Raw genomic sequence first — 15,920 nt, 5'->3', positions numbered from 1 at the left:
TGCTGCCACGCCACCCTCGGGGCTCCAGAGACACCCACTCAGGTCAGTCACGGGGACACTGGTGTCTACATGCCAGGAACCTGTGCAGGGCAACAGACGGGCAAGGCTGCATTGAGAACCGGGTGGAAACGGGGACTGTCAGCCCGGAGGGTGCTGGCAGGCGGGCGCCCAGGGCGGGTAGGTCCTGACGGCCTTCCTCGTGTCTGTGCACACCCTCTGGTGGGTCACTGCACAGTGTCTGATGGCACGCAAGGTGGGGAGGAGGGAGGAGGACGGGTGGAGCATGATTTGCACACACAGTTCATGAAGGAAGTGATGTGATGTTTCATAAACCATGAGCGCTTTTGTTTTTTTTTTTTTTACAAATTTTTAAAATTTATTCATTTTTTGAGAGAGTGCATGAATGGGGAGGGGCAGAAAGAGGAAGACACAGAATCCGAAGGGCTCCAGGCTCCGAGCTGTCAGCACAGAACCCGACATGGGGCTTGAACTCACGAACTGTAAGATGATGACCTGAGCCGAAGTCAGATGCTCAACCGACTGAGCCACCCAGGCGCCCCGACCTTCTGCCTCTTCAAACTGGTTTTCAGAGGGCAGCACCCGTCACTGGCAGTGACTGTGGAGAAAGCATCCTGGCCGTTGCTGAAGCGCAGGCTCCTCGGGAGAGGAGCTCCAAGCAAACGCGCAGAACCGGGCAGCCTTATCCTCTGACAGGGAGCAGGTTTCCCGACAGGGAAGCTTCTCAGTAACCACGACTCACATGGAGTTCTACCCAATGTTTAAAGGAGAATTAACATGAGTCCTCCACATACCCTTCCACCAAAGGGCAGCTGGACCACTTCCAGGGCAAGGTCATTCTCGGAAGCCGTCTTCACCCTGGTGCCCAAACCAGGCAGCACGACGATGCGCAGACTGAGGCCTCTTACAAAAAACCCCGCACCTGACGCCGGAAGACCCAAACCCACAACCATGTACACAGGGCCTCAGCTCACAATGCAAGGGTGGTGCAACCTGCAGAGATCAAGGGATGTGGGCGCCTGGCGGGCTCAGCTGGTGGTTGAGCTGGAGCCCCACGTTGAGGGTAGGGATTAAAGATAAAATCTTAAATTAGCCAATGTGATACCCAAATAGGATGAAGGGTGAAACCACATGATCTCAACAGATGCAGAAAAAACACTTGACAGAGTCCAATACTCATAATTTAAAAACTCCCCAAAAAGTAGAACTGGAAGCTTCACCCTCAACCTGATAGAGGCGTCTGCAGAAAGCACACAGCTGACCTCGCAGCCGCCCTCACATGAGAGAGACGACAGACGTCTACACCCTGCTGTTAACCTGGCAGTTCCAATCCGTATTCCCCGCTGCCGAGGATGGGGACTCGTGTCGCTGCTCGTAAGGAATCTATACAACTGCTCTGGGCCGAGTCAGGGGTTCAGCAAGGTCAGAGGACACAAGCGAACATATGTTTTACACAGGTCTGCACAGCAAGACAATGGCAGCATTCACGCACGGCACGCGTCAGACGCAGTCAGATCCTCGAATACGGTCTCACAGCAGACCTACTTCTCAGGACCAAGGCCTCAACAGTCAACAGTGCCACCTGCTGAACTGTGACAGGGACCACCTCGGTCCTCTGGGTCCACACCGGGTGAGAAACATCTTTCTGTGCCTTGAGACGGGCAAAGTGGGGCTGCGTCTGGATGGGCTTCCTGGGCTGGCAGTGCCCACAGGGCTCACCTCATGCACACCCCGTCTCGGGACCAAAGGCACATGAGACTGACCGCGGGGTCTCCAGCTGCCCGTGCCCTCACGTCTCACCGTCCCCTGCTCTGGAAGGCTCTCCACAGACCGGAATTCCCAAGTACCTGCATTCCACGGTGTGGATTTACGACCACTCTGCGTCTCGCCCCATCCTGGAGGATGGATCTGTGCCTCCACGTGGCTGTTGCTGCCTTAGTCCGCGGCCTCAACTCCATGTCTTCCTGGACACGGCTGAGATTGCCACTAGCTCGGGCCGGGCTCGTGCACGCACCTGGGCCTCGCGCATCCCAGGTCTGGGTCTGACTGCGTCCCCTGTGCAGAGACAGCCTGTGCTCCTGTCCCTGCGACACCATCACCATTGTTTGGGGAAAAGAGCCCAAACTTCAATATCCTCTTAAGAAGAAATTAATACAAAAGGCAACCGGCAAAAGGTACACCTTAGGTAACTGACCAAAAGCAGAAGCGAATGGCCGACAAAGAAAAGGAAATGTCGCCGCGCCTCGTCCTTCCCTTAGGAAAAGCGCCGAGGGAACAGGACGTGGGGGTGGCCGTCCTTAGGGACTCAACACCATTGTCTCCGGTTGTGACAACTTCTGTTCACAGGACAGTCTGAAAACATCCTTCGACACGTTCGTCTTGAGGAGGTACCAGCTGCACAGCCCACGGGCCCTGACAACAAAGACCGGCCTGGATGGTGCTGAGCAACCAATGAAAACCATGCTTTCAAAATGCTGTGGAGAAAACGGTTGCTCATAAAGTGAAAACGGTAAACGGAGGCTTACGCTCCATGAGAAGCTCTTACACAAGACACAGACGCCCTGGGCTCCACGGCCATTCCGCGGGAAGCGACTGTGCACCGCGTACAAGCTGTGCCCCCAGCATCTGGGCAATACAGGACAGGACACCGAAGGTGCAGAATCTTTACTTGCAAGTATGCAAAACTGCAAACCATTCCAATACACTTGGCAGAGACAAACACTAAAGGACAAAGTAGAAATGATTCCACGGGGGGGAGGGGGGGGTGGGCGGGTGGTCCCTGACACTACTAAAAGACCGGAATCCACGATGTGTTTCTCTCCAACAGCGGGTGGGGGTGGCAACATCCTTTCTAGCAAGAGACAGCAGGCCCCTCCAGGGGCAGGATTATGGGGGATTTTTATATTCTTTTTTAACACCTTTATTTTCAAAATTATCTAAAATAGACGTGCATTATTTTAAAAATAAGGCAATCTTTTTTAAAAGTTTAAATAAATGATATCAAAATCACTCACACTTTTCCAGAAAGATGCAAAACAGAAGCTCCATCGGTAGACAGACAAGATTTATTACTCTGTCTGTAAAAGGAGCTCCAGTATAGGGCAGTCGAGGCCGAGGGCTGTCCCTCCTCCTCCGTGCCGTGGCGCATGCTCCGTGGCCGGCTGCTGCCCCGTGGTTCACCAGGAGCACCCCACCACCACCTCTGCCGGCCACCTCTGCAGAGTTCACAGCCCGACCACCGAACACAGAGACACCACACGTCTCCCAAGGTTCAATGCGCAGAGGGTTCACTTGGACACAGCCAGTGCAGTTAACACACACGAAGAAAAATAAATACTCTGCACCCGGTATCTACAAGGCTCACTTGCTCTGTCCCCTGCCTCTCATGACTACGAAATCAGGAAACTAACATTGGACAGTTAGGAAGAACAGCATTAGCTGTTAGTGTCAGCTCAGCACACAGTGTGGTGCTAAAAATCCAGAATCTGACTGAACCGCACTCATAAATCTGCAAAGTTGCCAATTTTAGTAGACTTGGATGAAAAGGACTTTCTAGAGGAGAGAGTAGAAATGTTTTTGCTTGGGTTCCCTGACCCCCTTTGTAACTGAAACCAGCCCCACAGCCCTGGCCACACGGGGGAGCGTTCTCCACGTCGTCCTCGTCCTCATGTCCCTATCCTCACCGCTGGCTGCTGCCTGGTGTGGGTGCCACCCGGTGTTGACGCCCCTCCCGCAGCGATGGCACCTTCAGAACCGGAACAGGTCGATGAAGTGCTGTGGAGACACAGGCATGAAGCAGCTGTCGGGGTCGGCGGCCGTGCAGGGGTGCCCCGAGTCCTGCGGGGGGAGGGAGAGGCGTCAGCACCCAGCACCTGCCCCGTCACGACACGTGGGAAGTACACGGGCCACGGCAGTTTGTCAGAAGAGATAGGGGCCGGGGGTTTCTGCCTCCCTGGCCTGGCGCCACACGCTGTGTTCCCCCGCAGCCACTCTGCTCCCACCCTGCCCCGTGGGGTCAGGCCCACGCCCATCAGCTCGCAGGCAGCGTGCAGCTGGGGACCAGGGTCACACCTAACAGGACAGAGGACTAAGGACACAGGCTTTCTGTGGACTGAGAGCCCAGGCCGATGGGAGCCTTCGGCCACGCCAGGGCAGCACCTGCGCGGGAGGTCTAAGGACCAGTCTACGATTTCCCCTCCGGCTGAGCCTGCCGCTCGAGCGCTGGCCTGCAGGGTCTTCCCTGAACCCTGGTGGGGCTGGAGCGAGCAGGAGCCCGCCTCTGGCCACGGGCCCCACGCATGCTGGGAGCCCGGGCCAGCCGGTCGGTGGGGAGCATGCATGGGACGCGACACAGGCCTGGTCTAGCACGGAGGTACCTTGAACAACAAAGCAAGGCGGCAGTCCTTCGAGATCGTGGAGAAAGAACCGGGAGGAGTGCGGGCAGGGGCGGGAGAGAAAGGAAAACCAGCATTAGAGCGAGCGAGAGAGTGGGCTGCACTGAACACTGGCTCTGATAGCAGGTGTTTGAGTGCTAACCAGAACCATCGGGTAATTAGACCAGGCCACACACGTGTCATTAAAGCGAGCGTGGGTGGCAGCACCGAGGACCCCTTGACTTGAGGATGGTCCTGTGGCAGCGACAAAGATGCCCGTTTCCACATCCACCTCCACTGACCACTCGGTGCCCAAGCTCTTCGCGACCGTTCACTAGAACACGCAAAGCAGAGCTGGTGTTTCCACATACGTCTTGTACTGAAAGGTTTACAACAGGTTTAGGAAAGCCCTTTGTTCCTTCCCTCACAGCTGAGCGCCTGCTGCTGAATCAAGTGAACTAGATCCCACAGGTGCCAGGAGCCTCGTGGCCACCCGCCCACCACCCACTGGGGTCAAGAGGAAGGAGACCACCACCCGCCCCCCACGCGTGGGCCTGGCTGCAGGGACCTGGGGCTGGACACCAGCGTATTGTCACTGCGTGGTGGAGGCAGAGTGCACGAGGCGGCCCGGGAACCTCCTGCACACAGGCATAGCCAGCTGTGATCACTCCCACTCCCACCCAGAGCCCCAGACCTGCAGTGTCATCAACACTGGTCTCTACTCAATCTGATCTCTGGTGGCAGACACCCCAAGACAGGTGACATGTCCCAGGCAGTACCTGGACTCTGTCTGGCTCCCAACACCCCCCCCCCAACCTGACACCACTCTCCCTGGAGCTGCGGGGGTGGGGGGGGGGGTCCAGACACTCAGCTGCAGAACAGGCAGGAGGAAGGATCAGGGCCCCCAGTGTAGGCACTGAGCAAGGGGCCCTGAGACCACATCGCGTGCGGGGACCCGCTCCAATGGCATCAGGGGACACACCGTGGTGGGTTGGCATCAGTGCTGGGACTGCAGACAGAGGTCAGTCTGGTCCTGTCAGGTGAGGCCCCAACACCTCTCCGTCCACAAGGACCTGCCGTGTGTGAGACGCGGCCCCCATCACACTATCGTCTGTGCCCTTCGACTGGTGACCCAGGGCCCTCTGCCCCCACCTGGAGCCCCACTCATCCTCTGACAGACATGAGACCGAGGGAGGGACGGGCCTGCTCACAGACGCTCTGCTCTTGAACCGTGTTCTAGAGAACGTGTTCTACAGGACAGCCACTGCAAGACACATGACATGTTCTGTCTTTTCCGTTCTGAGAAAGAAGTCCTGCTAAAGTGTAAGCCAGCGAGTCAGAAACATGATCGCATGTAACTGGCACAAGGAGGCATCAGGAAGGATCCGTGACGCTGCCCACCTTTCACAGAGTAAATAAACCTCCATTAAAATAATACAGCAAACAACATCATTACATTCACTGCCACGGATAACCTGAAATCCCAGAAGTGACACTACTGTAAATATAACGTGAAATGAGAAAAATCTCAAGCAGTCCTCTCTTTTCCGACAACCTAGGGCTTGCTACGTGGTCTACCTAACAAATCACAGGTGGAAGTGAACAGATAGGGCTGGATCGGCCAGGTGGACGCGGATGGCGGGAGAGCGCGAGAGGGCCATGCCGCACACGGGACGCGCACCGGGTCACCCTCAGCGGGGTCTGCTCCCCTCTCCCGTGGAAATCTCACAACATAAACACACAGTCCCAGATGCAGAGTATCAGCAGGTGAGGAAGACGAGGCGCTGCCCAGGGCAGGTGTGCATGTGCTCACCTCCGCCTGGAGGGCCAAGGAGAGCCCCGGGTCTGCGTGGCGGGAGGTGACAGGGTGCCGGGCGCCCAGCACACTGGGTACTCGGGTTCAAGTGTGAGTCAGGAAACTCTGGTCCAGTTTCTGTCAGGTAAGTCAGGAAACCCCCTGTGTGTCTGGAAGGCTGTGCCCTCCCTACTGTGGGGGCTGGGCCTGGAGGGGGAGCCTGTGGAGGCACCTCCAAGGGGTCCCAGGACAGCTCCGGACGGGCTCCACCCAGGTGTACAAAGGACAGTTCACCCCTGCCCTCCAGTTGTGGGCTGGTAGGGCATCCAGAACCGCAGGCAGGAGATGCGGCAGGAACCCGGCACCGGCCCAGGACCAGGAGCCATGGGCCCCACCAACCCAGGGACACGTCCTGCCCGCGAGTGCCCGGCAAAGGCAGAAACGCGTTCTGACTCAGACTCCAAGTTCTACGTTTTACTTCCGTGACTTGGTCCCCCTGCCGTGACAATGAGGAAACTGCCATCTTCTTACTGTTGGGCCTACAGTGGACAGCCGTGTCCAGGATGCAGCCGCCCAGCTGCCTCACCTTCCAGAAGAGGATGCTGCAGTGCCGGCAGAAGTGCAGCGTGTCCCCGTACTGCTCCCGGGTTGGGTAGTGCTTCTCCAGCACGAAGTACATGAGCTTCCACTCCACGTGGCCCTTCTCCGAAACGATCAGGTGTCTACAAAACTGGACACACACAACTCTGTTCAGCACGTGGCTCTCACAGACGGTATCAGGTGCAGCTTGATTTCACAAGGCAGCAGAGTGCAGGACACAGTTACCTGAAATGCAACTCACCTGGATCAAATCAGATGGGACCAGGACAGGGCAGCATCCCCGCCCAGGAGACCTGTGCCCTCCTGGGGCTCTGCCACCGTCAGAGACAGCGCCCAAGGCAAGTCCCACCTGCCGCCTCCATCCTGGAGAACCTTCTCTCTCCTTCCCTGGCTTCTCCCCCTGCTCCCTCCAAAGAATTCGACACCCCTCATCTATGCTGACCTTAGAGCCCCAGTCTTTCCTCGCAGCTGAAATTCATCCTGACTTCTCTGATTCTCCCACAGCAAATCCACCTTGACCATTTTCTCTGGGGTCACAGAGGCCTCCAACTAAACCCAATGGCCCTTTGCTTAGCTGACGGCCCAGGACCTCCAGCACCAGGTCTGGTGGGTCCCTTACACCCTGGACTCCGTCTGGTCCCCAGGGCAGGTGGCCCGCTCACTTCCCTGTGCCACTCCAGCCCCAGCTCCTCCTCCAGGAGCCGTGCCGCCCTCCTGGCCTCGGAGGCATCCTCACACTCTCCTGAACGTTCTTCCAGAGGACCAACAATCTCACAGAAACTGCACTCTGCTCCCAGTGCTCTCGTGGCTCCTCTCAGCCCGCTGGGGAAACCCCGGGACACGGCGTGGCTGCAGCACCCTCACGCACACCACAACCCTGCCCTTTCTCAAGGACACCCGCCGCCCTGTCCTCCGAGAGCGACGGCCTCCCCCGGAGCACACATCCAAGGCTCTGTCTACTGCCCTCATCTGTCCCCACAGCAGCCACACCCTCCTCTGACAGGTGGCCTGGTTCCTGACCGTCCCACCTGCCCCACACGTGTGTGAGACTCCAGCTCTGGTCCCAGAGGCACGACAGCAAACGGGAACGGCCGGCAGGTCGCCGGTTCTCAGAACTGGGTCTGAAGGCACGGGCTGCGGGGAGGGGAGTGCAGAGAGCCGTGTACAGCTGCTGGGCACAGGCTCGGGTTCAGGGGGCACAGCACCTACAGGGCATGCGGCGCGGCGGAGGCCGGCGGGCAAGGAACAGATGCCCTGGTGCCGACCGGGGACCCAAAAGCCCTGCCTCACTCTGCCATCTGTGCTGGGTCACATCTGCCGTCACGGACCCTCCCCAACGTGGAAACTGAACTTCACAAGCTCCCGAGGAGAAATCACGGGGTCCTGCACAAGCTCTGAGGGGCCCCCACACTCACTTGCTTCTCCGCGAAGTGGTACTGACACAGCCGCTTCCACAGCTGCCGGTCCTCACTGAGCGCAGACAGGGTCGGGGTCACCTGGCCCAGCGTCACGATGTCCCAGCCATCGGAGAATCTGTACAGGATGTTGTTGAGCATGTGCAGTGGGAGGTCGCTGAGGGTGAGGCCGTCGTTCACCTGCTGGAAGGGACGCGGATGGCGGTTCACTGCGCGCAGCACGACAGGGCGCCAGGCCGTAAGGAAGCCCAGGAGCCGAGCCTGAGCAGAAGCTCCGACCAACGCGTCGCCCAAATGCCACCGTCCCTCCCTCCTGGCAGTGGAGTCCTGTGCTGCCCCAGGCCCCGGGGGTCACACCCTCCCCCTGCGCAAGATTCACATCTTCCACGTGGCATGGACGTGGCTGGGGGCCAGGGGGTCCTGAGCAGGGAGGGGGGTGGCGGGGAGTCACTGGCTGATCGCAGAGGCCCCAGTAGCGCTGGGTATCCAGTTTCTAATGTAGAAACTATGCCCTCCCCGCTCCCTCCCGAGGGTGCAGCTCCAGGGGATAGGGTGGAGCCTGTGCACATCCCATGGGGGGAGTGGAGGGAAGGTTGGGGAGGGGACCCGGATGGAGAGAGAGGCGACAGAGGGAGGGAGGCAGGCACCCTGTCAGCACCCCCACCTCCCGGCAAGAACCCCTCACTAGCACACGGGGAGCGCAGTGAGGGTTAAACAAGGGTGCAGAGTCCTGTGGGCTCGGGGACGCGTGCACACCCGTGCACACTCCTGATGTGGCTGAGTGGCTGAGAGACTGTCCTCGTCCCTGGCGGTCAGCCCCAGGGACGGCCGGCTCCCTCTGGTTTCTGTTCTCTTGGGCAGCCCAGTTCCCTAGGCACAGTCGGTGCCTGTGGGAGGAGCACTCCTCGAGCTTGGTCCCCAAATCCCCCGGCAGGTGCGGAGAGGGGCCAAGCCGCGCACCCTCGGTCCACGTCGTCGCTGTGTCACTGCCCGGCAGCAGTCCCGATACAGGTGCATCGTGGCACTTTGCGGGGGCCGTGAGGAGGATTCCCATGCCTCCGGGCGTGGTGACAGCTCAGGGCACATCTCTGAGGATGTTTCCCCTCGCCGGACCCCTAGCCACCAGCCTGGGAGACGTCACCGGGCAGTGCTGCACAGGTGTGTCCCGTGTTCCTGCCATCGCACTGACAAACGTGTCCCCGCCTCCGCTGGACAGCACGGCGCCCGCAGACACGAGCTGTCAGTGCTGCTGGCACACGGCAGAGGGCGCACGCGCGGGCCCACACACACATGCTCCGTGGGCACTACAGCAGGCACGTGACGGCTCCTGCTGCTCCTGTGCTCCTCCTCCCTCCTCCCCAGAGGAACCTGCGCATCACACCGGAGCTCATGAACACCCGCTGCCCTCACAAGGCGCAGGAAACGCCCTGATTGGCCAGGCCGGACGGTCCAGTGTGACTGAACCAGACGGCACCACAGAAAACACCAGCGTGGTTCATCACGACTTCTGACGGCGCAAACGTGAGGCGGCACAAACCCCAGCTGGACCGTCAGTTGGAAGCCGAAGCTGTGGTGCCTTCCACTCAGCTTGTCCCCCCCCCCCCACTGCTGAGCCATTTCCTGTTGAGCTCCACAAGCAGGTCCCCAGGCGGGCAGGAACGTGGCTCCTCCCCTCCTGCCCTGGCCCTCCTGGCACATCGCACGCACCCGTTCCCACTCCTGCGGAAGCACGCCCACCTTCGCTGCAGGCCCTCGAGCTGCCCTGGCTCCCACAGGACCCAGTGAGGACCCGCCTCCGCCCTCGACTTTCTCCCCTCACAGCAGGGCCGCCTGTCGTTGCCCTGGGGGAGTTTCCGCCACCTTTCAGCAGCAGCAGCAGCAGCAACAGCAAGGGGTCTGCTCCCCGCAGGCAGGACCCCAGACTCAGGCACCATGACTCTCACACCCACGAGCTGGACTGACCTGCGGTCACGCACTGTCCCCTGCAGTCTCGCCCGGGCTGCCTGGGCTCCCAGCACACAATGACCCCCTGATGCAGATGCCCACAACCTGGCCACACAGTTCTGGGAGGCCAGGAGCCTGCATTTAAGGGTCACCACGCTGACTTCTTTCCTGGAACTTGGAAGAGGAGGCCACCGCTGCCACCAGGGACGCGGGACGCGGTGTCCGAGGCCGGCGGGGCTCAGCTCCAGGCGGTGCTCTTGGACCCACACCGTCCATGCTCCGGGCACATGCTCGGCTGCCCTGCTCCACTGGCGTCTACACAAGCGTCCTCTGAATAATCGAAGGTGGAGCTCAAGGCTCGCTGGCCTGTGGCCTCAGCCTGACACCCTGAGGAGCTCCTGCCTCCGAGTTCCTGAAACCTTCCCACCTGTGAGCCTCCCCGCACTGCCCACTGTGAGGGTACAAAGCCCAGGTCACGCGGGCAGAGAGGGAGTCCATGGCGCGATATCAGATATCAGGACCGGCGTGGCCATGACCGTGTCACTTGACACACCAGTCTTTCCGTTTCCTCCCTGGTGCCAGTGACTGCGGGGACCATGCCCCAGGAAAGCCAGCTCCGAGCGCAGAGTGGGGCCCAGGTCAGGAGACAGTCCCCGCCCCTGCCCTCCCTTGGGGCCTCCTCCAAGCTGCCATAAATGACAGGAGGACCCACCAGGAGGCGGGTGCCTTCTCGGTCCTGCTAGCGGCCAAGGCCTCTGCCTGCCTTCCCCTCGTGATGCAACGTGCGCCAGCCCAACCGAGTGCTTGTCTGCCCTCCCGTGGGGGCTGCTGTCACCGCACGTTTCTCTCTCCACGAGCTCCCTTCGTGGGGTCCTTCCCTCAGACCCCTGCTGGCCGCCCACCCCCAGCTCACTAGTTCAGGCGGCACCTCCAGGCTGTCTGGCCACGCACGCGAGAGACAAGTGGGGCACAGGTGTGAGGTCTGGCCACTTGTGCAAGGCTTCCACACGGCGTGCGTGTCCCTCTCACAGGCGGACTTTCCAGTCACAGCCCTCAGCCGCAGGGGGGACACCACATCCGCTGCACAGATGATGCTTCTGTCAAGTCTGTTGAGTGCTTACCAACACTGAACGTAAGAGAATCTGTTGTAACTTCAAGCCATAGTTAGGGAACCTCTACTCTTTCCGTAAATCCCATATTCAGATGGCAAATAAGTGGCCCATAGTTAAGGTTTTCCAGATCACTTCTGAAAGCAGCCGCCTTCGTGTGGAGCCTTAGGTGCACTGACGGGAGGGGACCTCAGCCCCATCAGAAGGGCAATCTGGAGAATCCATCACCTGCTGGGCACCGCAGGCCATTCCGTCCACTCTTTCCTTTACAGAATCCTGGAAGTGAATACCACCTGCAACACTGACTTAGTCAACTGGGCGAACACTTTCAGTTCCTGGAATAAGCCCTTTCCGGACAAGTGACAGGATCTGCACCCTCTTCTGCCCAAGCGCGTTCTTGCAGAGCTCCAGGCGGATGCATGTGACAACAGGCTCGTGGGGCAAACGCAGACCCTGGAGAAGCAGCACTGTGTGCACAGGAGTCGCTGGCAGTACAAGGCAGATGGACTCACGGGGTGTTATTCTGGCCCCAAACACCTAACTTCCTTTAGAGGCAAGTTAACGCACTGCCTCACGACCCATCCTCTCAGTGATGGCCACCCCCACGGTCTTCTCAAAGGCGATGGAAGCCATCACGGGGCCATCTGGCCCATATCATCTTCAAGCAGTAATTACAAACACACAAAGAAAAAAGCCCTCCAAAAGCTGTACCAGCCGCTCAGGCCCTGTGGTCACCGGGAAGCATCCTGTGACGCGGACTCCCCGCACGCGGCTGTCGGGCCCACGAGCCCCTACCTTAGTCATCTGAAGGTTCTGCAGCTGCTGCTGCCAGGCTAGAACGGTCTCCAGACGGCACACCCAGATGTTGCTGTTCCCCACCAGCACGGACTTCCCGACCCCGCGGACAAGGATGCACAGGGTGGAGCTCAGGTCCTGGAGAAGATCCTTGATAAGGCGGGGGTTCTGGTGGTCGTCGAGCACTGGGTAGGACAAAACACAAGACTGCGGATCTGTACAAGTCAACTCCTCGTCCACCGACAGCATTCACAGACGCGCCACAGAGCGGAGCACTGCTCTGCCCCAACAGGGGTGAATCCAGGGGGTGGTATCCCGTAATGGGGAGGGAGGGGGGCATCGCGAAGGGACAGACCCCATGTGGAGCCCGTTCTGAGACAAGGCGGGGTGGGCGCCGGGGAGGGGTCAGAGTCCACGGGGATGTTCCGGAGGCAGATGGAGGGGTGGTCACACAACCATGTGAATGTGCTTGAAAATGATTATGGTGGTGAATTTAGGTCATGTATATTCAACCAAAACAAAACACGATGACCTAATTTCACCACAACCCCAAACTGGCATCACTTCTGAGATACCAGAAACATGATAAAATTTAGAAAAACATGAAAATATTGCCTAATAGTAGAATTTTGGTTGAGTCTATAATTTCGCCTTTAAAATTGGCAGCCTCTACTTCCTTTATACTCATCATAAAGAGAATTGATATTTAAAAATGCCTTACACATACAATCCTAAATTTACACAGGAACATAAACTCATGGTGTGAAATTTAAACTCCATTTATTATTAGCCAGTAATTAATCAAGACAAGCGTTAAATTAAAAATAAAGCTCCAGGCTTGTTTGATGCCTAAACGTCTACAACCTTGGTCATGGAAACATAAAGCAAGCACGACATGCACCTGGTTACCTGTGACAAAATGAACTCTCTCTCTAGAAATTGGGGATTCCCTGTGACAAGGTGAACTCTCTCTCTAGAAATCAGGAATCACCCCTGACAAGGTGAACTCTCTCTCTAGAAATCAGGGATCGCCCCTGACAAGGAGAACTCTCTCTCTCTAGAACTCGGGGATTCCCCCTGACAAGGTGAACTCTCTTTCTAGAAATTGGGGATTCCCCCTGACAAAGTGAACTCTCTCTCTCTCTAGAACTTGGGGATCCCCCCTGACAAGGTGAACTCTCTAGAAATTGGGGATTCCCTGTGACAGGGTGAACTCTCTCTCTAAAACTCGGGGATCCCCGTGACTAGATGACCTCTCTCTCTAGAACTCGGGGATTCCCCGTGACAAGGTGACCTCTCTCTCTAGAACTCATGGATTCCCCATGACTAGATGACCTCTCTCTAGAACTCGGGGATTCCCTGTGACAAGGTGAACTCTACCTCTAGAACTCGGGGATGCCCCGTGACAAGAGGAATTCTCTTTCTAGAATTCAGGGTAACTATCTTCCGTATTATGCTCCTTTGTGTGCACAGCAACCTTGAGGAAAGGAAACCACAGGAACAGAAGGGGAGAACCACAGACTGACCTACACTCGGGTCTAGAAACTACCACGTCATTGGACAGTGCGGTTCCTGACCACACTGGCGAGTAATAAAGAGGAATCCCGTCCCCGTCTCCTTATCTAGGTTATTAAACACATCGGTCAGCAGCTCACCCTTCCGGACGATTTTGTCCAAAATGTTGAAGTAATTCTTCTGGGCGACGCCACTCAGCGAGGTCAGCTGGGATTTCGCGATGAGCTGCAGGAGCTGGAACGGGAGAGGATGCATCAGCTGATGGGGAGGCAGGAGCCGCGCTGGCCCCTGGCCTGTCACCGTCCTCAGTGCAGTGATTTCCGAGGGTGGACGCGGGCTCGAGGGGCGGACCCAAGGCGATTTTCACCTCAGGCAAGTCTCCTGAATGCCGTCCTTACAGCGTGCTGGGCCGCACCTTTGGCCGCCACCGGCCCTCTCCCCTTTACGCTCTCTCCCCCTTTCGTTCTTCCTCATTTGCCCGCTCCTGTCCCTCCGTCCATACCCGCGTCTCTCTGGCCCCTGGCCCACCCACTGCCACCTCCCATGACAGCCCCGCCGATTCCGGCACCGCCACCGGGGTCTGCCTGCACACTCTCACTCCCACCGGCGGGGGCGCCACAGGCTCTCCACGCCCCCCTCCCACTCTGTTCTGAGAGACGCGCGCTCCCTCCTGCAGGCCCTGTTCAGCAGGGCCCCCGCTCCTGCAGGCCCACAAACGAGGTTCTCTGGGGGCCACAGCCAGGCCTCCCCGGCGCCGGCACGAGTGTCTTCTGGTGGCCCCCACACCTGCCCCCCACCCCCGGTCGGAACACGTCTGTTCCCGGCTTCCTGCACCGTCTCTGCCCAATCTCGGCTGCTTTCCGCAAGCGTGAACCCGCCTCAGAGTGCGTGAACACCCGCCTCCTGTCTCCCGGAACGTGGATTTTCCACCCTCCCTCCAGTTCACCGTGCCGGTGTCCAGAGGGAGAAAAGGAATCCAGGGAGGCCGCTAAAGTCCAAACCAGGCGTTACAAGGACGACAAGCACGTGATCATCTTCGGGGGCAAATCATCCTCCCATCTCTAACATGCTTACACACGTGTGCTCCGCTGCCATGATCACAGACACACACACACGTCAGGGCGGGGCCTACAGGTCCTAGCCGATCAAACCAGACGTGTCTGAGACGATCCAGCCCCTCGGCTCCTGCTCCTGATCTGCTCACTGCTGAGCATCTTCCTAGTTTGAAAGTCCTCACAGCCAGCACCGTGGGGCTGAACAACACCCGCTTTCTCCTGAGTTCATAACCACATTAGACAGAATTCAGGCCAACTGGGAGGAAGGGATGGGCTCTGTTCCAGGAAGTGCTGCACCAGTGACAGGTCTCCAGCCACCGCGGCCTCCCAGACCTCGCGCCACGGCCCTGCAGACAACCTGCCCGCGTGGCATCGCTACTAAACACAGGTTCCCGCTGCCACAACACGGGGCCTCGGAGACACAGACCAGCCATGCAGACACACGTCTCTTCTGCTCCCCAGAGCACAGAGGGAGGAGGAGGGGAGCGCCCCAGCCCAGCAGTCTGTCCATGTCCCCAAATGCCACTGTGAGGTTTCCAAGTCAGCCAGACTCCCGGGGTGTGTGATGAAGGGCTCCAGGGGCAGTTGGATGAGGTGCGGCCACAGACACGAAGGAGGCTCGCAAAGGGAGTGCCGCCCACTCTTCACTTTTACACAGAGAAGTAACAGTTATTTTTATCTCTACACAGTATCAACTGAGACAGCTCCTGTAAGTGAAGTGTCTCCGGGGTCCTCAGCAACCTCAGAGCAGAGAACACGCTGAGGCCAAGCTGGAGGCCTCCTGCCCTCATGAGCGCTCCTTCCCCGTGGGGACCAGGGTCCATGGGGCTGCGTCTTCCCAAGCACCCCCCACCACCACCACCACGGTTTTCCACTATCGTGTAAAATATCCACATGAGACAGACCGGGCCATCACTCACAGGGGCTGGAGGATGGACGGACACCTGCCAGAGACCAGCACATGGGCCTGTGCAAACCCAAGGAAAACCAGAGCAGCCATGGTAACGGGTGACAAGCGACACTTCAGGCTGGAATGGTAATTAGGGGTGTCCGGGGGGCTCAGTCAGTTAAGCGTCCGACCCTTAGTTTTGGCTCAGGTCACGATCTCACGGTGAGTTCGAGCCCCTCGTCACGCTCTGCACTGGCAGGGTGAAGCCTTCTTGGGATTCTCTCTCTCTCTCTGCACTTCTCCTGCTCATGTTCTGCCTCTCAAAATAAAACTTAAAATGGTAATTAAGATAAAAGGGCAAAAGACACAGTTTACAAAGAAAATACAATGAAACATTAGCCTTTATCTACTT

General features: G+C 58.3%; 1 protein-coding gene and 1 long non-coding RNA gene across 10 annotated transcripts in view; both read right to left on the bottom strand.

Annotated features, from left to right (window-relative positions):
- Window positions 1-2,667: 2,667 nt before the first annotated feature.
- FBXO25 (F-box protein 25) overlaps window positions 2,668-15,920 on the bottom strand; it is a 51,463-nt gene continuing 38,210 nt past the window's right edge. For 3 of the 9 annotated variants that reach the window (XM_086703028.1, XM_086703030.1, XM_086703036.1), the window contains 6 exons: window positions 13,705-13,798; window positions 12,050-12,234; window positions 8,202-8,384; window positions 6,773-6,916; window positions 4,395-4,421; window positions 2,668-3,855 (listed from right to left, as the gene is read on the bottom strand). In XM_086703028.1, coding sequence (XP_086559154.1) covers window positions 3,766-3,855; window positions 4,395-4,421; window positions 6,773-6,916; window positions 8,202-8,384; window positions 12,050-12,234; window positions 13,705-13,798 — 723 coding nt within the window. In that variant the 3' untranslated portion in view covers window positions 2,668-3,765. The remainder of the gene's footprint in view (window positions 3,856-4,394; window positions 4,422-6,772; window positions 6,917-8,201; window positions 8,385-12,049; window positions 12,235-13,704; window positions 13,799-15,920) is intronic. The other 6 variants (XM_086703031.1, XM_086703032.1, XM_086703029.1 and 3 more) reach the window with 5 other exon arrangements.
- LOC147581409 (uncharacterized) lies at window positions 12,243-13,669 on the bottom strand. The gene is made up of 3 exons (XR_015249890.1): window positions 13,344-13,669; window positions 13,041-13,302; window positions 12,243-12,958 (listed from the first exon to the last, which is right to left on the bottom strand). It is a non-coding gene; the product is annotated as an uncharacterized LOC147581409 (long non-coding RNA).

Source organism: Puma concolor, chromosome B1, assembly GCF_028749965.1.
Source record: "Puma concolor isolate L17-30 chromosome B1, mPumCon1.1.hap2, whole genome shotgun sequence".
Taxonomy (NCBI): domain Eukaryota; kingdom Metazoa; phylum Chordata; class Mammalia; order Carnivora; family Felidae; genus Puma; species Puma concolor.
Note: the sequence above shows the minus strand (reverse complement) of the source record. Positions and strands in the feature narration are given on the sequence as shown.